At 44.5% G+C, this 25902-nt stretch overlaps 1 protein-coding gene across 6 annotated transcripts in view; it reads right to left on the bottom strand.

The window, feature by feature from the left end:
* SNX31 (sorting nexin 31) overlaps window positions 1-23678 on the bottom strand; it is a 63590-nt gene extending 39912 nt beyond the window's left edge. For all 6 annotated transcript variants that reach the window (XM_024756526.1, XM_024756527.1, XM_024756529.1 and 3 more), the window contains exons 1-4: window positions 23518-23678; window positions 23333-23407; window positions 9816-9930; window positions 6859-6923 (exon numbers count right to left, since the gene is read on the bottom strand). In XM_024756526.1, coding sequence (XP_024612294.1) covers window positions 6859-6923; window positions 9816-9930; window positions 23333-23407; window positions 23518-23583 — 321 coding nt within the window. In that variant the 5' untranslated portion in view covers window positions 23584-23678. The remainder of the gene's footprint in view (window positions 1-6858; window positions 6924-9815; window positions 9931-23332; window positions 23408-23517) is intronic.
* Window positions 23679-25902: the final 2224 nt, after the last annotated feature.

The raw sequence follows: 25902 nt of genomic DNA, 5'->3' as shown, positions 1-25902 counted from the left end.
GGGGGGTATGGGGGGAAAGGCAGTTTCTGTTTTTAGTGACCAGAAAATTTACATCCAGGTCACCTCCTTCCTGGTATCGGTTTGGGGGAGGGAAGATCCTGATGACTGATCAGAAGATTATTGGGGGATCACGGGGTTGGGACTCAGGTCAGCTGACCAGGTGAGACCCCTTTCCCCTCAACAGGCAGCACCTCGCCCTCCTTAGCCCTCCTGACCACCCCCTGCCATTCAGCAACCCAATCGCACTGCCCAGGTACCTCAAAAGGTCCATCATGTTAGTAACAGGCTTATTTTTTCCTAATTTTGTTATCCAAGGGCAAGCTTTGACTTTACATCTTAACCACACCTGCCCTGAACCCACACACTTACAATCACTAAATGTCTATGATTCTGAACCTAAGTACTTTAGAAGAGACACGCTGCTGCTTCCCAAATTCAAAGGGTTCGTCCACAAAAACAGCAGTTTGTGAATGTGTTATATCCACATATACAGGCAACTTGCAGAGATAGCATCTCATTTATGAGTAAATATACTATCTATGTATTTATTACATACAAATATATTGCTAGATCACGATGCTGATAATTGGGCTCTGTGCTAACTGCTTCACATATATTGAGAGTAGCGCATGTAATTCTCATAACAACTCCATGAGGGATATACACTTATTAAGCCCCCCTTTTCAGATGAAGTACAAGTCTACAAAGGTTAAATTACTCCTCCAGGACACACTGCTAGCTGGTGGCAGAGGCAGGATTCAAGGCCAGCTCCTCGTGACTCTACAGCCTGGGTTCAACTAGGTTGGACTCATCTCCTGGCTGGTCCAGCATTGCCTTGGAGTGAATGTTTGTGTCCCTCCTCCCCCATTCAGGTTCGTGCCCTAACCTCCAATGTGATGGTGTTTGCAGATGGGGCCTTTGGGAAGTGATTAGGGTTAAGTGTCCCTCATGATGGGGTTAGTTTCCTTGTAGGAAGAGACACCACAGAGCTTGCTGTCTCTGCACACACGCACAAAGAAGAAATTTATTTCTCACAGTTTTAGGAATTTCTGTTCTTTAAGATTCCCAGTTATGGCAGCCGGAGCAGACTAACGTATCATAACACTCAGAGTGCCGCCTCCACTCTCAAAAGTGTCTGAGTTTGGATAAGTTATATGGCTGCCATGTTACTACCATAGTACCAGCATAAGAGACCGTGTTATGCTGCCCCCTCCATGTACAGTAAGTGTCTGTCTGCCTGAGTCAATCTGTCACTTATTGATCACTGTGTTGGTCACTTTTCAAACAGTCCTGTGGCTTCTCCCTGTCAGTACTAGCCTCCAAATCAGCAGATGCTAAACCAACCACCTGCCAGGTTTTCCCTTCAAGCATCCAGTGCTGGGACAACCCACCTCCTGGGATCCTGTGAAAATCACTCCAAGCCCTCCCAGACCATGTCAGGGGCACTGGTTTCCCGCCACCACAGCACAGGCCCTAAGCTCTCCCTATACAACCTCAGCCGTACTTTCTTCACTTCTACCTTCCTGGGGGAATTCTGACAGATTTCCCCACTTCCCCTGCAGTTATGATAACTGCTAACAGTAGAGCTCCCAAGACCCCATATCTAGCAGAGTAGTCAAGGGTCAGGGGTTTCCCCAGAGCAACTGTTGCAAATAGTCCCTTTCTAGGTATACCTTTGCCTAGGTCTTAGGGTCTTAAAGGTATCTGGCCTCACAAACACTTCTTACCTCCGAGGAAAAACACTCTTGAAATGAACGGAAAGATGTCATTGCCTTTGGATATGATTTAAGGAAAAGCTACCATTAATTTGTTACTTCAGTGCAACTCCCAACTCAAATTATATTGCAGACCAATAGATACCTAATTTATATAAACAGTTAAAATAATAGAAACGCATATCCATATTAAATTCTTCTGCAGGAGAAAAATGAGGAAGCAGATTGCATTGGTAGGGTGGGTCAGATTATAGATGGCCCTGAAATCAGACACTTGACGATTTTATTTAAAAAGGCAAAAGGGGGGCTTCCCTGGTGGCGCAGTGGTTGAGAGTCCGCCTGCCGATGCAGGGGACAAAACGGGTTCGTGCCCCGGTCCGGGAAGATCCCACATGCCGCGGAGCGGCTGGGCCCATGAGCCATGGCGGTGGAGCCTGCGCGTTAACCTCTAGATAATTAAACATCTAAAGAAAAAGCTAAAAGATTGGAAAGCCATTGCCTCTGGAAAGCAGGAGATTGTTATAGTATAATCCTTTCTAGCATTATTTTACTTTTAAAACTATCAGCACATCTTGCTTTGATTAAAAAAATAAACATTTTTAGAACATGGTAAACAGGAGAAAAAAAACCATTGAAAAACCTTTGTACTATGAGAAAAAAGCAAGTGAACAACAGATAAAACATTTGGAGTGGTGATCAAGGAGGAATGTGGCTCTATTTGTGATATCTGAATTTTACTTGTACATATATAATTTATAAAATGTAAAAGCCATACAAAAACGCAATTAGAGGAAAAAAACCAAAGTGGTGGGTTCGGATTGTAGGAAAACAAAACTTAACTCATCTTGATCTAGGGCAGATCAGGAATTAAAACACACAATTCACAGTAGTAAACGGAATGCATTTATTTTTAAGAAACCTCGAAATCCTCCAATACCATGGGCTGCCTTAACACATTTTGAAACGTGCTAATTCTTTTCAAATCGAATGCAACACCCTGAGGAATTGTTTAATTTTTCAAAGACTCTCCATCAGTGTGCTTTATTGATATTCTGCTCTGAGGCAGAAGGATGTCTGGTAGGCACAGTGCTTATCCTGAGCTTTATTATCCAAGAAAATCCATATTTGGACTCGCCAACCTCTAAATTTCTCTCATACTTAATAATCGGTCCTAATCATTTCACTCCAAGGGACACGGAAAACATTCTTAAGAGGAAATGGGGAAACAGTCATCTCCTAGAGCCCCCAGAGCTATGGTGGGCAACACTTTCCAGATACATAAATTGCCCCTAACTTCCCAAGTATACAAAAGCCATTCCAAATACCTTCTTAGTCTCCTTTTTCTCAAACATCCTGTCCACACTTTAGATTAAGAACCAGGAACATAAAAAGTCTTTAGTCTAAAGACTTTGGTTTTGCCTTTTCAAAAGTCCCTTCATCTCAGAGGCAATTGCAGGGCAAAAGCACAGAGCATGGTAAGTCGGGGGCGGGGCTGGGGGGCTGCCACCACTCTAGAAATATCTCATGACGTCAGTGGATCCAGGCTCGCTGGGCTTCCACTTATGAAGATGTGGGTCCTTGGACAAATTACTTAACCTGAAAAAGAGACACTAACAGCACCGTCCTCAACAAGTTGTGTGCGATAAATGAGATACCACACAGAAAGCACTGGGTCTGGCCCAGACTGAGTGCCCTATAGAGGCAACCCCCTCTGATGACTGCAGCTGGCCTTTGGCCATCCTTGATAGAGGCTCCTCGGAAGGCTCCTACGCGGTCACATGTATTCACGTTTCTCACACAGTGTGTCCTTGCCCAGAGACAGGAAGATGTGCTTGTACTTGCTGAGCCCTGGAGAGCCACGCCCGTGAGCGTGTGATTATTTGGCAATAACCACAGGGAAACTGCAGGACAGGCACTTAACAAAGGCAGTGAAAATATTTAGGTGGGGTCTGTATAATATTGAGGTGGGGAAACTTCCCAATCCCTGCTCCTTGGGCTACTTTAATGGTCTGGCAGACCCACACCTCACCATCTTTGAAGAAGTTGAAAATGGTCCCAAGCCTGGACAACTGGGTTTACAGAGGGGCTGTCTCTGGTGAAAATTGGGTCTGGTCAGGGAGGAGGGAAGCAGAGGTACAAAGATGCAAGGGGCAGGACTCAAGCCACATAGAAGCTGTGTTAAAGCAGTTCATCAGGAAGCACTAGGCACGTCTGGGAGCACAACTCTGGGCCCATTTGACACCACCTAGTGTCTGGGGAGAATTGTGCTGGCCCGCCGTCTTTGCCGGAAGCAATCTCTCAGCAGGCTGGGAAGAGGAAAAAGGACTGGCGTTGGTAATAGCAGGAGGACCACATAAGTGTTATAACATTGGCCAGATTACATTTCAGTGCCTTAAGAGCACTGGCTCGCTTAATCCTCCCAACAGCACTAAGAGAGGAGCCATTCTCCCCATTTTCGAGATGGGGAGACTGAGATACAAAGAGACTAAGTAAACACAAATCCAAAGTAGGGCAGCCAAAATTTAAACCTTGGCCATCTCATTTTGAGCCTGCACTCCTAACCACTAAGCCAGTTCTGAGGCTTATTAGTCAGCAGGATGGTTGAAGATGTGATCTTGATAAGAGAAACTGTGGTTTGGGTGTCACTGCAGACATGCCGCTCTGGCCTGGGGCAAAGTGTTAGTGAGAAAGTCCTCAGAGACGGAGAGGCAAGATCCAGAAGTACGGCAGACAGGTTCTACCAGCTCAGCTCCAGCAACTTCCAACACCGTGGGCCAGCTGGCTTACTGAATGCACCCCTTTCAAAGTTGATGGATCACCTGGGAGAACGAGAGGCAAAAATCCCGCAAGAAAGGAGGGAAGAAACATGACCAACTAAGGGTGAAAAATATATCCCCCCCAAAAGTGATGCCACCAAGGAGATGAAAACAATGGCTGTGTTAATCAAAATAAGGCTTCTCTGAACTCAGACCTCAAAGAACAGATCAAGGTCTCCAAAAAGAGGTAAGCGAATAAACGGGAAAGGAAGCTGGACAAGTTCACGGAAGCAACAGAAGCGAAAAATAAAGCCATTGCAAAAGTGAAAATCTCATCAGAAGAAGCAGGAAGAGATGCTGCAAAATGCAGCGGGAGCAAAAGGTTTCTGTGCAGTTATACAGATAAAAAAATACTGAGAGCACTAAAATCAAATAAAACAGATGTAGAGAACAAATGTATGGACACCAAGTGGGGAAATGTGGGGTGAGATGGATTGGGAGATTGGGATTGACATATATACACTAATATGTATAAAATAGATAACTAATGAGAAACTGCTCTATAGCACAGGGAACTCTACTTCAATTCGCTGTACAGTAGAAACTAACACAACACTGTAAAACAACTATATCCCAATTAAAAAGAAAGAAAGAAAGAAAGGAGGAAAGAAAAACACATTAAAAAAAAATCCTTTAAATTATCAGGAAAAAAAGACACTCAAAACAAAGCTCCAAAACACTGCCACCCTCTGAATGATTTTTAGGAAGCACTGAAAGCAAAAACCATAATGCACACAAAGATGACAGAACCACGGCTGACTGTACCTCCATGCATTCGTATAGAATGATTTGCAAGATGTAAATTTTGAAAAACAAGGTTCAGAATGTGGGTAGAGTGTGTGCTTATCTGTAAAGCAAAAAAGGATATGCATACATATGAATGTTTGCATGTGCATGGAAATGGGTAGAAGGGACATACATTAAACTGTGAACAACAGTTGTCTCTGGGGGGGGGCCCTGGAGACCCGTGGTGGGAGCGAGGTTACTTTCATTATAGATCCTTTTGTGCTGTTGGAATGTTACCACCAGCACCGCCTCAAAAACAACCTACCAAAGAAAAGAAAAGTATATACATATACATATATATATATACACACATACCATTAAGTGTATGTGAAAGTACGAGCAATTATACAATGGGAGGGGAGACTCTAGGGGCATTTCTCAGTTGGCTGGACCAGTAAGTTTGTCAACACACTTGAACAACTGAGTAAATGCAAATTTGCTCCCAGTTTTTACACGTCTGATCAAGGTATCATTCCTCCCTGACCTAAGGAGCCAGTTCAGTAATATCACGTCATTGTGCAATTTCAATCCCTTTGAAGCTCTTCCATTCAGTCAAGAATGTACACGCAGGGCTTCCCTGGTGGCGCAGTGGTTAAGAATCCGCCTGCCAATGCAAGGGACGTGGGTTCGAGCCCTGGTTCGGGAAGATCCCACGTGCTGCAGAGCAACTAAGCCCGTGCACCACAACTACTGAGCCTGCGCTCTAGAGCCAGCGAGCCACAGCTACTGAAGCCCGCGTGCCACAACTACTGAGCCCGCACGCCTAGAGCCCGTGCTCCGCAACAAGAGAAGCCACCGCAATGGGAAGCCTGTGCACCACAGCGAAGAGTAGCCCCCGCTCGCCGCAACTAGAGAAAGCCCGCGCGCAGCAACGAAGACCCAACGCAGCCAAAAATTAATTAATTAATTAAATCTACATATTAAAAAAAAAGAATGTACATGCAGGCATAAAAATGTTCCTATGTGTACCACCTGAATGGGTGCTGTGCTAAACAAATGTACTTGGCCAAGTTCCAGCCTCTAGGGGACAAGAGGTCAGTTGTTCTTTAGACCAACAAAGGAAAGGGAGTTGCTGTCTGTCATTCTGTTGAGACTGAATTTTCTCCATGATCCGTTTACGATAAAGTGAGGAGCAGAGAATATACAAGTGATAGCTGGCATGGCTATTACTGCTGTCCTGAGGTCTTCACTGTGGCACACTTGGAAGTCCCAGCTACAAAAGTAGGGTCCCACAATTGTCATGGGGGCCCTTAATGGTAAAAGGTTCTCTCCTCCATGGCCAGTTTTGAGATGCACAATGCTTAAGCTACAGGAAAAAAGGTATCTGCTTAAATAAAATGGGCAAAAGGTCAAGTGACACACTTAATTTTCCATCTAGAATCTCAACTTCCAAAGTAACAAAATAGGAACCATTTTCCTGTTACTCCAAACGAATGTATTTTATCTGAATCCAGGCTCTGTTGGGCTGATGACTAGAAAAGCACACACGGAGACATATTCTGCAGCGAAATAATGACCTTAGTCAAGAAAAGCAAGCTTACCAGCTGCACCAGTTTCAAAAAATCAACGAAGACATCACTTCTCAACATGTTTGGGTCCATGGTTACTGAAAAACAGGGACAGCGAGCCAGGTTACCACTGGGCTGGGTTGACTGCTCTGTTAAACTGCTCTGTCCTCCAGGAAGCCCTCCAGGCCTTGCCAGTGCACCGCTGCCTCCTTGAAGGCGATGGAGCCTGTGACTTCTCAAATTCAAGAACAAAGCCCGCCTCCTCCAGGCAGCCTCGCAGGCAGCATGAACCCACCACACCAATCCGGCTGTTTCCAGGAATCCTACTTTATTCATGCACACCCCTGGCCCAATATCTATCTAGCCGCCCCTACTAGAAGGATGATGGGGTTAATACGAGGTAGCAATAAGATCTAAAAACTTGGACCTAGACTCCCACTTTAGCAGGATGCTTGGTAATTTGAAAATTTTAAATCAACCAAGAAGCACTGATTAAGAGGACCTCTTTTCACGATGGGAGCTCTCAAGAGGTTACCAAAAAAAAAGCAATTATAAGGCTGTCAGATATTTAAAATTTCATTCTTCTATACTTATAAGAGCAATCTGCCCCTTAGTTTTAAAGCTCCAGATACCAATACCCAGCGCTGTGGCCCGAGCAGATGGGCCAAGGCTCTCCCCTGAGGACCTCACACTCACACGTGAAGTGCTTCTCAGCGGCGTCCTCACTTCTTATCTTCCTCCCCACAAGTCCTCTCCTGGACCCTGCACTTGAGCTAAACTTATCCAATTTCTAAATCTGTATTAAATGTCTTTCTTTTTGGTGCTGTTTTACTGATTTTGTCAAATAACTTCTACCAGCATTCAAAACTAGCACTGACTGAGGTCATTTGAGGTAGTGCTTCCCAAACGATGCCATGTTTTTCAAAATAAAGTAAGTAAGAGAGAGAGTGTCTCTGTAACAGGAGAAACTGTTTTTTATAAAAGGTACTCCCTCTTTTCTAAAGGGGGAAGAAGCTCTTGTCTTATTTTCTGGAATATGCGTGCCATGTATGCAAACTAATCATTAGCGTGGATCCTTGGGGATGGGGAAAGCTATTGAAAAAGTGTTCATCCAGCTAGTATTTACTGTACAACTGTTAAGTACCAGGTACTACGCAAAGCACTTGGTATATTTTAGCTCACTTAATCTGCACAACAAAAGAAGATTACCTGAAGTAAATAGTATCTCCATTTTACAGATAAAGACACTGAAGCTCAGAGAAGGTAAGTGTCTTGCACCAGGTCACACAGCCAGTGAGGTGCAAACCTGGGACTTGACTCTAGGTCTGAAGAACCTAGGTCTGAAGTCACCTGGAGAAGTGACCCTTTAAGCAGTGTGATCATTTGTGAAAAGGCCAGCTGTTAAAAGGAGTATTTCATGAAGATATGAGAACACAAACCAAGAAGGAATGAAAATTCAAAAGATATTACATTTTGAGCTTGAAAGCGTTTATTTAACAGGTCTAAAAGAGGTATAGTCTCCACTACAAAAGATGAATGGAAAATAGATGACTTCTAGAATTTCTATTTACTATGTTTAAAAAAGATATGTGCAGCCCTGAGAAATAATGAGGTAAATCTATAATCTCTCACCTAGAATGACCTGTAAGAGTAATATTTTAAAAGGAATAAAATAGCATATAGAAGAAAAAGCTTTTTTTCTTTTGTTATGAAGGACATTAGTGGGGTAGTTGGTGAAGTTTGAATAAGGTCTCTATATTAGATAGCATTATTATATCAATGCTAATTGCCTGATTTTGATAACTATACAGTAGTTACTGAAGAGTTGTCCTCGATCTTAGGAAATACACATAGATGTATTTAAGGGTAAACTGGCTTGTATATGCAAAACAAGCATCTCAAAAAATTATATATAATATATATGTGTGCACACATTCATAATACAAACAGAGACATGGGCAAGTGAGAGAAAATGACAGGGAAATCTGGGTAAAGAGAATACAGAAAATTTTGCATCAATTTTGCAACTTTTCTGTAAATCAGAAATTCTTTCAGAATAAAAAATTTCAAATACTCAGATACAGAAATATGTATAAGGTAAGTTTCAATTTGTGTTTAGCCAACAGGGATGTACCCACACACTAGAATACACATGATGGTTTCTGAGAAATACACAAGCCACTTGTAATAGTGTTTTTTTCTAGAGGCTTGGGGATCTGAGGTGGAAGGGAATGTACCTTTCATTTTATACTCTTTGGACGGGTTATATTTTTAAAACATTTTATGTCTATACCATTTCCCGCTTTTTAAACCTTTAAATATTTGAATGCCAATGTTTCTATTTCTCCCCACCCCCTTTTCTTTGTGAGAGCTCAGTCCTGTCATGCACAACACTTTTCAGGAACCCAGCAGTGGGCCAGGACCTCTGTATCGCCAGCCTCACAGGGCCAGAGCAGACCTCCGCGTATCCCTGGTGCCTTAGCATGGCTCCTGGGGAAGACAGAGATGGAATAACCAACTCTGGCACTGCCAGTAAACATCTCCGCTATCTCCTGAGAGCTTTCATGTAAGCAGTTCATTTTATTTGTTTGTTCAGTCTTAATCCAGAGATATTTCTTTGACTTCTACAATCAAAGCCAACACAGAGCCCCCGGGGGCAGGGGCTGCGGGGTAGTGAATCTAAACAAAGCATTTTTAAACCAAATACAAAGACCACATACTTTATGACTCCATTTACATGAAATATACAGAGCAGGCAAATGTATAAAGGCATAAATTAGTGTATAAAGACAGGGGCTGGTGGAGGAGAGAAACAGGGATTGACTGATAATAGGTATAAAATTTCTTTTTGGGTGGTAAAAATGTTCTCAGATTAGATTATGGTGATGGTTGCACAATCCTGTAAATATACTAAAAACCACCGAGTAAACATATAAAATGGATAACATTCACATCTCGATAAATCTGTTTTAAGAATTCCAAATACATACCATTTTGCAAATACTGTTCCAACTGGTCCCTTCTCTCATCAGCCATAGATGCGGTCATTGCGAGATAGTACTTTGGTGGAAAGGGTGGCAGGCAATTTCCAAACACCCGCCTCAGCTGAAAGATCCAGAAAACACACAGTTAAGGCAAAGCGCCTGAAATTCAGGGCTGGTGAGATACCAAAGCCTCCTTTAGAGCAAGTCTCTCTCCAGCACTTTACTCAAAATGAACCCTTCCTGGTGGCCAAAAGGAGATACCTCGAATTTCTTAAAGAGCAATTTATTTCTGTAAAGGTTTCTAGAACACTAGTAGAAATGTCATGGACTGACAACTCCAGTCTGAGTTTGGTAGATATGGTGTACATTTTAATTTTTCATTTGTTTTTACAAAACTACCCACCAGTCACATCATACAATATTCATACAATACAATCTTAATATTACATCATACAATATTAATATTTAGTTAATTCCCCAATAGTATCTGTGACGTCAATGATGAGAGTTAGGAATTTAATTCCCCCACCATGCCCCCCACCCAATCTGAACATAACAGCAGCTGTTTACAGCTGTGCTATCTAATTTGGTAGCCACTGACAATGCAGCTAGTCCGAACTGAGATGTGCTGTAAGTGTAAAATACACTCCAGACTGTGAAGACTTAGTACAGAGAGAAGAGAATGCAAAACATCTCGTTAATAATTTTTTATATTGATTACCTGTTGAAATCATATTTTGGATCTGTTGGATTAAATAAAATATATTCTTAAAATTAATTCCACCTGTTTCTTTTTATGCTTTTTAACATGTTAAAATTTTAACAGAAAATTTTATATTACATACGTGGCTCACGTTATATTTCTAGAGGACAGCGCTGGGTTCTAGAATTCCTATAATGCTGACATATGATCCCGATAGAAACCCAGCCAGGCTCCTTCCTCCTCCCCACCCACATATGACCCAAGACCATGGCGGAAATTATTTTTATGCAAGCTCATAGTGGATGCGTCAAAAATAATTTTTAAATTAAGATAACCAAAAGTGCATCTTCCTTCATTCTAGCCTTACACTTACAGTGATAGCTTGAAGATAAGATACCTCATCATTCTCTTTAAAATAGGAGAAAGGAAACCAGTAAGAAACCCACTGAGATTTTAACATGGTACCTCTGGAGCAGGAAGGCTCAGTGGCTTAAAGAAAATGAAAGCAGATCTAATAGAAATGAGACTGCAAACAAATAAGAACTTTCATTCCATGACCTTTGTCAAAAATACAGTGTGTGTTTGGCAAATATTTACCTTGCATAGGCTTTAACTTCAAAATACATCCAGAATCTGACCACATCTCTCCACCCCCACTGCCATCACCCTGGCCCAAACCACTGTCATCTCTTCCAGTTTATTGTAGTAGCCTTCCAACTGATCTCTCTGCCTCTACCCTTGCTCCCCTTCTGTCTATTCCTAATACAGAATCTGAGGTTATAACTTAAAAATGTAAGTCAGATCATTCCTCTTCCCTGTGCAAAATCCTTCATGGCATACCATTTCACTCAAGTACAAGCCAAAATCCTTTGAGTGGCCCAGAACTGTACCATCCGATAAGATGTCCATTAATTGCCTGTGACTACTTAGATTAAAATAAAATAAAATTTAAAATTCAGTTCCTCAGTCATACAAGCCACATTTTAAATACTCAGTAGCCGCTGGAAACGTGGCAAGTTGCTACTGAATTGGACACAAAGGATACAGAGCATTTCCACCAGCACATAAAGTTCTATTGGACAGTGTTGATCTAACACCTAGAAATGTTATTAACTGCCTACCTGTAGGGAAGATACAGCTCCCTGATTTGTCTTGTTTGGTCTGCTAGGTTGTTTGTTTGACTACTAAAGAATTTTCATTTGATGCCAACATTTATTTTTGCAATTACAAAATTCTTTAAGTTATGTCCTGGAGAGAATACAAAATGGTCCAGACACTTTGGAAGATAGTTTGGCAATTTCTTACAAAGTAAACATAGTTTTACCACATAGTGCGGCAATCACACTCCTAGCTATTTACCCAACAGATTTGAAAACTATGTCCATAAAAACCGGCATACAAATGGTGCTTTATTCATAACCACCAAAAGCTGAAAGCAACCAAGATGTCCTTCAGTATGTGAATGGATAAACAAACTTTGGTGTATCCCTACAATGGAATATTACCCAGCAATAAAAAGAAATGAGTTGTCAAGCCATAAAAAGACATGGAGGAATCTTAAATACATATTGATAAATAAAAAGCCAGCCTGAAAAAGCTACATACTATATGACTTCAATTATATGATATTCTGGAAAAAAGCAAAATTATAGAGAGAGTGAGAACATCAATGATCACCAGGAGCTTGGGATGGGGGTACTGAATTGGTGAAGCACATGGAATTGTTTAGGGCAGTGAAACTAGTCTGTATGATACTGTCATTGTGGATACATGAGGCTCTGCATATTTCAAATCTACTGAACTTTACAATACAACCTTAATGTGTCCAAATATATTTAAAAAATCATTTAGGAAGTGGGGAAAAACCCAGGATGGAATGCAGAATGTGAGTAAACAATTTAACTATATTACAAATATATGAAACAACTGCAATGAAGGGGGTGAGAGAAAAGGTGCTGACCTAAGTCACTTGGCAAATGAGTGGAGTCTGTAACAGTAAAGGCAAAAGAAGCTGTACAGAAGTACTGCGCTTTAGCTGATAAAGTTGTTTCCTACACAGGTACAGGTTAACAATAGTAATACCATTATATGTGTGTACAGAATGGAATAATTAAGTAAATGGATGGCAGATGGTGGGAGTCAGGTTTCTCACTGTTGGAATGAGAGTTTTCAGGTAAGTAAAGGGAATAGGCTAGAGTAAGCCATGTGGTAATGGATTATTGTCAGAGATATTGGTATGAACTCATGTTTAACTTAATATACATACAGATGGTTACACATAGAAGTATTTACAGACATGCATATATACACATATATTTTCTTGCTGTGTCAGCTGAGAGGGCCTAGAAGCAATGACACTGCAGTAGAAGGGAACACATCTGGTGCCCAGATCTTGGTTTCTAATATCATTCTCCAAAAAGCAACAAGCGCTCCAGGGAGAAATGGTTGACTCTAGGACCAAGGAAGGAAATATACAAGGTGAGCCTGGGGCATCTTGTACACCAGAAAATAAGAAAGTGGACAAAACAGACAGAAGTCAACAATAGGGGTATGTCAAAGAAACACAGGAGCAAACTGAAAGAGCTCCCATAGGACAAGCTGGAACAATTTGAACAATAAAATAAAGTCTTACTGAAGTACAACCTAAAGTATAAATTAAATATCTAGGAGTCTGCATAGATATAAATTATTGAATAGGTGGGGAGTAACCATGCCGAGTCTGACCCAGTTGCTGGACTGTCGCCGCTCCGTGCAAAGGATCTGATGGTGGTGCCTGCGCTGACCGACCCACCTCAGGGCAGTGTGACCTTTGAGGATGTGGCCGTGTACTTCTCCTGCGAGGAATGGTGTCTTCTTGATGAGGTTCAGATACACCTGTACCTTGATGTCATGGTGGAGAACTTTGCACTTGTATGCATGCTGGGTAAGGCCCTCACACCCACCCCTATCCTCTGAGCTAGGTTCTGCCTTTCTCCTTTTCCCTAGGGGCTGCTGTGTCATTCTCACATCTGGACCACGGATACTGCTTTCTTCTTCAACTGCTTGGTCATGTGCTGTGGTTACTATGGCTAGCCAGAGTGCATCCCTACACCTTATTGCCCTAACACCAGTAGCCCCAAAGTTGCAGCTAAGGATTCAGGCTTGCAGTGTCCTGGTTCCCTGACCAGCCTGGCTAAAGCAGTGAAAGCTCTGAGTCCTCACCACTGGACTGCCAGGGAATTCCTGCAGGTTCTTTTCCTGGAGTTGAGGATGAAGAGACACCTTCTGAACAGAGCGTATCTGCAGAAGGAGTGTCACAGATGAGGACCCCCAGGGCAGGTTTGTCTCCTGAGAAGACCCAGCCCTGTAAGATGTGCACCCCAGTCTTGAGAGACATTTTGCACTTGGCTGAGGAGCAAGGAACAAATAGGGGGCAGAAAGCATACATATGTGGGGCATGCGGGAAACAATTCTATTTCACTGCAAACCTTCAAGAGCACCAGAAGCCGCATATTAGAGAGAATCCCATATGATATGACATGGGGAGACCCTCATTTTGGAAGAGCTGCACAATCCACACAATAGGGAATCTACCTACCTACATGGAGATTGGGAACGACTTCGTGGCCAACGTGGGACTTCAGCCACAGGCCACTAATACCAGGAAGAAACCGAACAGTAAGGAGTGTGAAGCTGTTTTTCACAGTGGAACAGGTCATCACAGCTGGGGAGAAGGCAAGAAAGCCTCCAGTCACACAGAAATACTTGTTCAGGATGAGAGAGTCCTTACTAGTAAAGGGTTTTGTGAGTGCAGCAAACGTGGGAAAGCCTGCATCCAAACATGTAACTTTATTCAGCATGAGCCAGTTCACACTGGAGAAAGGCCTTATGAATGCAGCCATCGTGGAAAATATTTTAGCCGCAAATCTGGTCTCCTTGGACATCAGAGAGTTAACTGTGGAGGAAGGCTCTATGACTGCAGTGACTGTGGGAAATCCTTTAGCCTAAGGAAGCACCTCAGAGCACATAGGAAAATCCACAGTGGAGAAAAGCCTTATGAATGCAAGGAATGTGCTAAATCTTTCATCCAAAAGTGCATCTTAATTGAACATCAGAGAGTTCATACTGGAGAAAAACCTTATTGATGCACCCAGTGTGGAAAATCTTTTGCCCACAAATCCAATTTCCTTGCACATCAGAGAGTTCACACTGGAGAAAAGCCTTATGAGTGCAGTGAATGTGGGAAATCTTTTGTTGCCAGGAGTAGCCTCTGGTATCATCAGAGAGTTCACAGTGGAGAAAGGCCTTATGAGTGCAGTGAATGTGGGAAATGTTTTGTTGCTAGGAGTGGCCTCCAGTATCATCAGAGAGTTCACAGTGGAGAAAGGCCTTATGAGTGCAGTAAATGTGGGCAGTCTTTTACTACTCGATCCTCTCTCTATGATCATCACAGAGTTCACACTGGAGAAACGCCTTATGAGTGCACTGAATGCGGGACAGCCTTTAAGCAAAGACAGCTCCTCTGCATCCATAGGAAAATCTACACTGGAGAAAAGTCTTTTGAGTGCAAGGAATGTGGTAAATCTTTCACCCAGAGGTGCTACTTGATTAAACATCAGAGAGTTCACACTGGAGAAAGGGCCTTATGAATATCGCACATATGGCCGGCAGTGATGTTGGAGGAGTTTCAGGTGGTAAGAGAATAAGAAGAACCTGTGCAGCTAATGGACCCTTTCTAGAGAGGAAACTGAGGCACAGAGACGATGTGTCCTCTGTTTGTGATCTCCCAGAAATGGACAGGCATCTGGGCTTCAATGCCAGGTTGCCTGGTTCAGGATATCGGGAGTCTGGTCACTTCACTCCTCCCCTGCCCCCCACCCAGGTTCGGGGACTGAAAGAACACCTTGTCCATCCTGACACTTCTGCCAGCCGATCCCCACACCAGGAGCCCTGCTCATACCCCAGCCCCGTGCTGATGGACAGGATTATCTTTTCTCTGGGAACCAATATTGATGACTTTCCTGTGACTGACTCCATTTATCTACCCAACCAAACCAGTGCTGTGATTCAGTTATTATTATTGCCATTTATGAAGGGAGGGGTGTCCAGCTCAGAGAGGTTGAGGGACTTCCACAAGGGGTCACTACTGCCAGGGCTTTGATGAGAGTGGTTCATCTACACACTGCACCCGTCCACTGGCTTCTCTCCTGCCCCTCCGAGCAGGGCCTCCATTTGCTGTGTCCTGACCATGAACTACCCACACCTGACATCTGCATCTCCACCAGGGTCTCCAGCTTCATTTTTTACCAGTACACATCTCCCGGAAACACCCTCCTGCTTGGGAAGTTCTCCACAGGGACAGCAGCACTAAGCCAGGCACTCTGGACTGGGTCATTGGTGTCACCCCAGATTTGAGACTGGCTCCACTGCCGTATGCAGTGATTTGTTTCCAATGTCCTGTCCATCTTCTTTATATACCCACCTCAGGATGTCCCTGTTGCCCTGTTATGTGGTTGAGCCGCTCACTGTTCTGGGTAGTGTGAGGGACGTGTAAGGACTAAGAATGTCCACTGTGGCCGTACGTGGCCTGGTCCCTAAGGCTCCTCTTCCTAAGTCCCTTGATCCATTGCCTCACTGCTCCTCCTACTGCTCCAGAAAAATGTTAACTCACCAAAATGATGATTGTTAATTAGCAAGAACTTGCCCTCCCCCTCTCGGGACCCACACTTGATCAACTTACCTTCAAAGCTAAGACTGAACGCAGGCTCATCCCTCCCATGAAGACTTAAAAACCCGTGTATTAAAAAATTACGATTTTAGGGGCTTCCCTGGTGGCACAGCGGTTAAGAATCCACCTGCCAATGCAGGGGACGTGGGTTCGATGCCCGGCTTGGGAAGATCCCACATGCCGCGGAGCAACTAAGCCCGTGTGCCACAGCTACAGAGCCTGCACTTCAGAGCCCGTGAGCCACAACTCCTGAAGCCCCCGCGCCTAGAGCCCATGCTCCGCAACAAAGAGAGGCCACCGCAATGAGAAGCCTATGTATCGCAACGAAGAGTAGCCCCTGCTCGCCGCAACTAGAGAAAGCCCGCGCGCAGCAACAAAGACCCAACACAGCTATAAATAAATAAATAAATTATTGAATAAATAAACAAATTGGAGAGAATAGACAAATTTCCAAATAATATATGTAGATACTTATCCCACAAGTATGTAGCTACTTATCCTACAAGTATGGAACATAAATCCTTACTCTTTAAGTGTGGGCTGTGCATGGTGACTTCCTTCCTAAGAGCACACTGTGGAAAAGGAGGGAAAAAAGTAACTTTATATGGAGAAACCTGACAAACACTACCTCAGCCCGGTGACCAAGGTAAACTTGGCCCCTGTGGTTTTCCTCTCAAAACCATAACCCCAGTCTGGTCATGGGACATTCCACAAACTACCTGACCAGTGCTCCTCAAAACTGTCAAAATCATTCAAAACAAGGAAAGTCTGAGAAACTGTCACCGTGAAGAGGAGCCTAAAGACACATGACAATTAAATGTAATGTGGGACCTGGGTGGGATCTTGGAACAGAAATAGGACATTGGGTAAACACTAAAGAAGTCTGAATAAATAACATGGTATCAATACTTCATTAACTGTAACCAAAGTATAATACTCATGGAAAACAACAGGGGAAACTGGGTGCAGGGTAGATGGGAACTCTCTGTACTATCTTCGCCATTTTTTAAAATAAATCTAAGATTGGGCCACAAAAATAATGTTTATTAAACAAAGAAAAACTGATGTTCCGGCTTCTCTTGAAGAATCGGAAGCTCTGGAATCACCAAGTTTCTATCCTCTCAGGCTGTTCCCACCACCCACCACTGCCTCTCACCTGATCCGTGCCTCTCATTTAAATTACCTGCCTGACCCCAGTCGCCATTTAGTTTGCCATCTTTCCTCTAAATCTAGTAGTATAAAATATTAGAGCAACGATACGTTTCTTTTAAATTCAAGGAAATTTTCCTGCTGTGACAGAGAGGGTCCAAAGGCCCCCCAGTTACAGCACCATCCCAGGCAGGGCTGCTCAAACGACCTGGAATTTATGCACCCCATCTCTGCTAATTCCATGAAGTAGAAGCAGGAATTTGTCTTCTTTGCATGCAATTATTTCTTGATGAACTGAGTGAGTGACCTTTAAAAGGCAATTGTCTTCCTTGGCATGTATTTGTAAATGTAGCAGATGCTCCCAAATTCGTTGGAATCACAGCAGCCTTGAGCCAGTAGGGCTGCCTGGGTTACCCATCTACAGGGGAGCATCCGGAGCGGGGAGCCCTAAGGCCAAGGGCTGGGGAAAAAGTCAACAAGGATTAAGGTCCTAATACCCAACCCAGAGCAAAAACTCTCCCAGCAGGTTTTACAACCTGAGCTGACTTCTCAAGGAATCTTTCCCCTCCTTTCTTGAACACTGGTCTAAGTGGGAAGATAAACACACAATAAACTGAGCAGTTAAGTCCACCAAAAGTCAATCACCGACTCCACAAGTTCTTCAACTCTATCAAAATACAGTCTTTTCCACCGCTCTCAAATAGCACACAGTTGAGCTATTAAAAGCACTCACATACTAAGAATTATCTGGCATTAGAGTTTAGCTCCATCACTCCTTCAAAAACTGTTTCAAGAGATCAAAAGGAAAACACACCTCTTCTGGTCATTTATTATGAGGTGTTTTTGCTTGTTTGTTTGCTTTGAAAGACCATGTTCAGATAGCATATTTTTAAAATCCCAGCACAATCTCCTGTTCTAATTTCTCCATCGTACAATTCTGCCTCTTAACATGAAGAGAACTTTACTGGCCAATTGAAAATGTCACCTCCTTCCCCATCCCATGCACTCACAGCCCCCTATTTCTATCCCACAGTGGTGACCTGGGCCAAGTAGAATTACAGTCACAAATGCTGTCCTTTTTACAGTCTCTTTTTCAACTGTTGACTCATTCATCCCACCTCTCCAAGGCCCCTGGTAATAAAAATCTCAGATTCTCCAGATAAAGGGCCACAAGCTCAAAGCAATCTGGACTGTGACATCCTGTACCAAAGAACACTAGTCTTGTATATTATTCCATTTCTTCCTCAAAACAGTCCTGTGAGGTAGATGATCATCGCTGCCATTAACATTGTCATCCTCCCATCTTGACAACCAGGGCAATCTCACATCCTTCCACCTTGACAACAAGGTTACTTGACAATATGAGTAACCTGAAGCTCAGGCAGCTGAAGTGACTTAAACCAAGATCCTACAGCGCAGAACTTGGACACAGTCTTTTTACTCTTTTGTCCTTCTCCTTGCCCTCTTTTCCTCCCATCTTCCTCCTCCATCAAATCCCTTGGGCATCTTCTAAAGCAGGATTCTGTGCTGGATACACTATGCCTACAGCCTCCATTCATTCCTTCATTTAAGTACTTGGGTTTTTCAACTAAATAAACAGGGGAAACAAGATCTTCACACACACAAAAGGAACGCGACAAGGTCTAAACATAAAGTGGCACTGGAATCAGAGAAAGGCATCTTGTGCAATCAAGGAGGACTTCCCAGAGGAGGTGAGGCTTAAGGTGAACCTTGAGAAAGGGCTGGTCCCTAACCCATGGGCCAGAAAGCAGGGGTCTTCCCAGAAGGGGGAAGTGAGCCAGGCAGAGGCAATGGGCTGCGTGATGAGAACAGAGGGTCTGAGTGGGGGAAAGAGGGGAGATTAGGTGAAAGAAGGGAAGAAGCGAGGCTGAGTCAGCACTCAGCAGGGAGGAAGACTGAGGCGGTGTGTAGCCCTCCTCTCCCACTGAAGGATCCTTTGCAAGCTCCCATGACTTGTCTGCATTGCCATGTCTGGCACTGGCAGGGTGTTTTCAAAGAAGCAAACATCCTCTCCACAGAGTCTAGCCTCACTTACACAGGATGGCCAAAATAAGCTAGTTAAAGGTTTCTTTTACAGATTTCTTTAAGTCCCCTTGAGGGAGGTGGTACAGACAAGGGCATAGATCAAACTGGTTTTATTCATCTAAAGGCACAGAAAGCAGTCAGGTCAGGCAGTTCACACAGCAGAGAGATGGGCAGCACTCAGCAGCTGAGGGGAGCCGCCAGACCTTAAGGGAACCTCAGTGGGGACAGGGCTGCCATTGATGACTTCAGAGAGCGCAGCTGACCTCTGGGAAACACACCCATCTCTCCTCAGGTCAGTCTTATAGGCATTAGCCTCCACACAGCTTGGCTGAGAGGAGCAGGGGCCACTTCACCTGGGCCAGGTTCTCCTCCTTGATTGCAGAGCTCTCCAATATACGAAACAGAAATCCAATTTGTAAATCCAAAAATCACACGTGCTAAAGTCAGAGTCTTCACTTAATTTAACATAGTGCTTGCTTTTTAATAGGTACTTAGTAAATATTCTTAAGTAAATGAGTAAATCAGTTAATTCTATTAAGATGAAATTTCTGTTCTATTGTGATGCAGAACTTCCCAAAAAAATCAATTGGAAATGAACTTATACTCACCAAACATACACATAACACACACACACACACAAACACAGATGGGGCCTTTATACTGTTTCCCTTTTTTATAGTGCTCAGTATTAAATCAGATTAAGAATTCTGAGCCATTTCACATCTTCCATGGAATAGGAAGAATAAAAACTAGCTGAGAAGTGGCTGGGAGAAGTCACCCAACCCTTCAGCCTCAGACTTAGGGTTGCCAGATAAAATAGAGGATGACCAGTTAAGAGTACCCCAAATACTGCATGGAACATTCTTATACTGAAAAAGTGTTCGTTGTTTACCTGAAATTCACATTTAACTGGGGATCCTGTATTTTTATGTGCTAAATCTAGCAACCTTACTTGGACTCTTCATCTTGCAATACCAACCTTACAGGGACTTCCTGGGCAGGTGGAATAAAATCCTGAGTCTGGAACTCTAATGACAGAAATCAGATGTCTGGGGCTAGAGGTGGAGGGAGGGCACCAAGGGCAAGGGGACAAGGGAACATTATGCGTGTGGAAAATGTTCTCTGTCTTGATTACGGTGGAGGTAATTGTATACATTTACCAAAATTCATCACACAATACATAAAATTGGGGAATTTTATTATGTTATGCCTAACAGGATGGTAGTTTAGGATGCAATTGTTTTTCTGATGCAACTTATTTTGTCAACTTTGATAAGGAACCACAAAATGTAATGGGTTAGAGCAGGTTCTAGAGATTAAATCCTGGCTCCAACACTTACTAGCAGTATGACCTTGGGCAAGTTGTACCTCAGTTTCCTCATCTGTTGAAAGGGGCTAATTATAATCGTAACTCATAAGACTGTTGTAAAACTTAAACACAATATGACATGGAAAGCTCTTGGCACCAACCTTAGCACAGAGTAACTGATGTTAGTTATTGTTTTAAATTAATAATAATACCAATAGCCACCTCCTAAGATCTAAATAGTTTCTTTAAAATGAAGTTGTTCCTACAGAAAAGGGAAGCAATGACACGTGTAAGGTAGTTAGAAACTGGATAAAGAAATCCCCACTTTAGAATTTTGAAAAACCTGGGACAGATATGAAGTATTCATCAATATCTCTTGTATACTTCACAGAGAGCACTGGGCTGTGGCAATTCCATACGTAAAAGTCCACTGCAGGGACTCCCCTGGTGGTCCAGTGGTAAAGAATCTGCCTTCCAATGCGGGGGACGAGCGTTCGATCCCTGGTTGGGGAACTAAGATCCCACATGCCGCAGGGCAAATAAGCCCGCACGCCACAACTACTGAGCTCGCGTGCCTCAACTAGAGAGACTGCGTGCTGCAGACTACAGAGTCCACGCGCTCTGGAGCCTGCGTGCCACAACTAGAGAGAGAAAACCCACACACCACAACTAGAGAGAAGCCTGCACACCACAACGAAGATCCCACGTGCCGCAACTAAGACCTGACACAGCCAAAAAAATAAAGAAAAACCAAAAAAAAGTCCACTGAAGGAATAACAGACGGTTTCTTGTTCATGGTTTCCAAAATAGAAGGTCAAAAGAACCGGCTTTATATCTCCACTTCTGGACCTTCTAAGATTGGATAGGTCCGAATTTTCCTGAAAACAAGCATTTTCCTGTGTCTGTTGGTTAATAGGGACCAGATTCAGGAATTCTCCAAGCATCTGAGTCAGTAAATGTTTACTGAGCACGTAAACTATGTGCCACGCTCTGTGAGAAACTGGACCCTAATCTTCATAAGTGCCCTGTGAAGTTGACATCCATAACCAATTACCTGATTATTTCTGAAAGGGAAATTGAAGATCAGAGAAGAGGTGAAGTGTCCAAACAGAGAGTGGTCAGTCAATCCCACGCCCTCCCTGCTCCTCCCGGCAGTCTCCTGCTTTTCCCCTGTGACAGTCACTTCCCTGATCACACCTCACACACAGGAAGACAGATGAGGGCGGAATATGACCCTCAAATTCCTCCTCCAAATGCCTAAACGACCTGTACTTTCTCTTCCTTTGAGATCCGCATCTGCCTTCCTCTGCAGTCCTCCCAACTCCCCAGACATGTTCCGGTCACAAGTAGCTTGTCATCCTTCAGAAGTCTGAATCCGTGCCCTTTTTATTGAGCCATTGACGATCATTCCTGAGGACCTACCAGGTCACAGGCACCGTGTTAGGTGCTACTGATTCAAAGACAAGCACAAAAATTAACTAACAACCACATTACACCTGTTTTTGTTGACTCCAAAGAAACTTAGTCATCCCTTGAAAATGGACATTTCCAATGCACTATGATGTATGAGCAAGGAGGCTCACTGCAATGATGTTTTTAATAGAACAATGGAACTGAGCTATCTATCAACAGAAAATGGTCTTAAAGGAAATGTGATGTATCTACTCACTAGAAACCAGGATTGTCTGAAAGGACTCTCCCAAAAATGTTAACAGCTGTTGCCTAGGCAAGCATCTTCTTTTCCTTCCTCTCTTCCTTCCTCCCTCCCTCCATCTCTCTCTCTTTCTTCCTTTCTTTCTTTTTCTCTCTCTCTCTCTTTCTTTCTTTCAACTTTAGGTATGTGCTCTTTATAATCAGTACACAAAATCTTAAAAAAAAAAACAAAAAAACACTGTGCATGAGTGTGGGGGAAGGGTGGAGTTCATTTCAAACTCCCACGTACTCCTCTAACCCACTTTAAAGACTTGCAACACTTCCTTATTAGGAAAATAAAACCCATTAGGGCAGGCTAATAAATCAGTCTACCTCCGGGAAGAAAATGCCATCAGGACTTGTGAGAAACGAGAGTGAGAAATGGCCTTCTGACTTGATAAGTCGTCTGTTTCCTGGGTTTCCAGACCGCCCGTGTTTGAAGCCTATGAATACCCTCGTTTGAAAACAAAAATAAAGACACACCTTTTTAAAGAGGGGGAAGTTAAACTCTGGGAGAAAGGAGATTAAGTACCCATGTACAAGATTCCTAAGACTACGCCTTGATCTAGACTTGGTTTGCTCATTTTGAACTGGGATATTGTCCTGGGGGAGCAGCTGGCACTGAGATGGAGCCCAGGTGGGGCTGGTGGGGATCATCGGGCTGGAACGGGTTGGGATAATTGCCTGCGCCCTATTCCCTCATTTCACAGCTATAGGTGATTAGGAGCGATATCATGTATTCATTGAGCTGTATGCCAAGCAGTTCACAATTAATTGTTACTACGACCAGGATTAAGAGCCTGAAGCCCTCAAGAGGTGCAGTGTCCTGCCAGAGTCAAGCACCCAGAGCCCCCTGGGCGCACGTTTCCTCACCTGCCTCAGGTGGGCGGGCTGGTACCCGCCTCGCATACGCTCACCTGTTCGTTCCAGCGATGCAGCTGGCTGTAGCGCACCTTGCAGAACAGGAACCCGTCCAGGTACACCGAGTACAGCTGCAAACAGAGTCATCACGTCCGGATTAGCCGAGCGAGGTGAGCTCCCGCCCCCGCCTTGTCACCGGCCTCCTCCTCCCTGCCCAGTCGGACCCCGACCCCCGGCGCACCACGTAGCGGCCCCCCAGCGCGTCGGGCCGCTGCTGGGACACTGGGATGCAGAAATGCATCTTCATGGCTTGGGCGGAGGCCCCGGAACGGCACTGGGAACCCGACCCGTGGCAGCGGAGAATCCGGACTCCGCGATCGGCGGGGGAGCCGGACCTGTGGCGGCGGCGGCGCGGTGCTCTGCTCTGAGCCCCGCGGCGCTGGGTGCAGTAGGCTGGCCCCGCGGTCCGGGGCGGGGCCGGGCTCCCGCTGCCCCCTCGCCTCTAGTGTCCGCAGGTGGGGCCGGCCTCTTGGTTGCCGCCCCGCTCCGGCTGCGCCACTCGGGTCCCGGGAAGGGAGGGAGATGAGCGCGGCCACGGCCAAGGGCCGGGGTCCCGTGCACAGACCCCAGGCAGGCCTGCGCCCCGGGCAGTGCTCCCAGGTGCGAGGCGGGGCCTGAGACGCAATTCAGGGTAGAGAGACTCTAGAAAGTGCCAGTGCCTCCCTCGGGCCAGGGGTTTCACCCTGGGGTCTATGGACTCCTGGGGGCTCTTTGGGGAAAGTTGTGCGTGGATGAGCGAGGTGATGGAATTCTTCTGGGGAGAAGGTCCGGGGTTTCATCGGATATTCAGAGGGTTCCTCGAACCCACAAAAGTTAAAAATCGTTGCTCCAGCTGCATAGATGTCCCGTACCCCTGCCTGATGAGTAATTCACTAACTACTCCCCACACTGCCCCAGCATCTCGGCTCAGGCTCCTTGCTGGGGGTTAGGGGTGAAGGAGGCACAGCTGAGGAGAAGCCCCTCTTCTCCAAGTGCCTGCCCCAGGGCCGCGTTCTGATCTCTGTGCCCTGCAGAATGTCCAGTCTCCCTTCCATTGGGTCTGGCATGAGAGACAGAGACAGATCACATTCAGAACGACCCTCAAACTCAAAATGTTAACATTTTCTGCAAGCCAGTGCCCTGACAGGGTTGAAAAAAATTTCTGTCCCATTACCTGCCAACACTGCCTACAGTACACTGTGAATTAAGGTTTTCAAAATATGCATACATCTAGTAATTACCCTATGACTAGAATATTTCTATTAGGTTCAGTTTTATGTGTTAACATTTGTTAAATGTAACACTTAAGGTATGCCGCAGTATTTATAACCCTGCTTTAATATTTTTTAAATACTAAATATTTTTCCTTTTAAAAAATTGTTTTTTTCCTTAATATACGAGAAACTTCAACAATTGTTTTCCCCTTAATATACCAGAAACCTCATCAACTGGAAGTGGTTTGGGCAACTCTTGATCCCCAAGAAGCCCTGATTTAAAATAGGTATCAGCACCCAGTTAGCTGCGTTCATATAAACCCTTTGTTCTCTGAACTAACCATCCCAAGTTCTTTCAACAGTCTCTCATTTTTAGCTGCTGTGGAAAGTAATCCTATTTCTGTTATTTTAGTTAAACCAAGATGGCGTTCCTCCCGCCTTATGGTGATCATCAGGGTGGAAGGAGGCTGGAGGGAAGCAGCAGTCACATGTGTGTCCGTCATAGGCAGGCACTGGGCTCTCTCTGTGCTTCCTGCCCTTTAATCCTCCTGTAACCCTTTCAGGTAAACAGTAAAAGCAACATCCTACCAATGACAGGCCCAGAGAGTGGAGTAACTTTTCCAAGGTCACAGATCATTTTTTCATAGGTCTGAATAGTTTATTCTAGGATTTCATCAGAATCATGGAAAGTCCTTAAAGATGCAGGTCACCACTGGGTGAGAGCTGAGGACCTGACATGGGAATCTGAGACGAGGGAAGGAGAACAGCACCGCTGAGCCCCCCATTCATTCTCACAGGCTTGCTGGGTGCCAGGCTCTGATGTACAGGATGCCATTTAATTTCCCCAGTAACTTTGAGCTAGGAACCTTCGACTGTTCTGGTTTTTCAGAAAAGGGCATCGAGACTTAGGGCCTTAGAGTTAGGGAGACCGTATAAGGCAGCGGCTAAGAGAATGGCAGCAGGAATTCATATCCCAGCTCAGCGGCCTCTGGCTCAGGGGCCTCGGGCATGTTAGTGGATTCTTAAACGGCACTGTCCTCCTATGAAATCATGTTAATCACTCTACCCACTTCAAGAGGGTTTTCATTCCATCCTTTGCCTATGGGCCATCTCTGATCTGGAGGGCCGCTCTATAGCAAGGCAGGGGTGTCCCTGAGCATCCCCTTGACTAGAGGCTAATCAGGTATGCTCTGGGATCTGGTCCAGTCTTCAGGCAGCAAAACGGAGCATCCTGGTCAGGCTCCTCCTCCTGGGAACTTACTTCTACCGGCCTGTGAAGGGCCTGGGCCCTGGCTCAACCCCATGGCTATGTCCAAACAAGGCCATTTCCTTCCTTTAACTAATGCCACGCCTGAATCTGAACTAAAACAGGA

This window comes from Neophocaena asiaeorientalis, unplaced genomic scaffold (assembly GCF_003031525.2).
Source record: "Neophocaena asiaeorientalis asiaeorientalis breed wild unplaced genomic scaffold, Neophocaena_asiaeorientalis_V1.1 scaffold29, whole genome shotgun sequence".
Lineage (NCBI taxonomy): Eukaryota > Metazoa > Chordata > Mammalia > Artiodactyla > Phocoenidae > Neophocaena > Neophocaena asiaeorientalis.
This window is presented reverse-complemented; position numbering and strand designations above follow the sequence as displayed.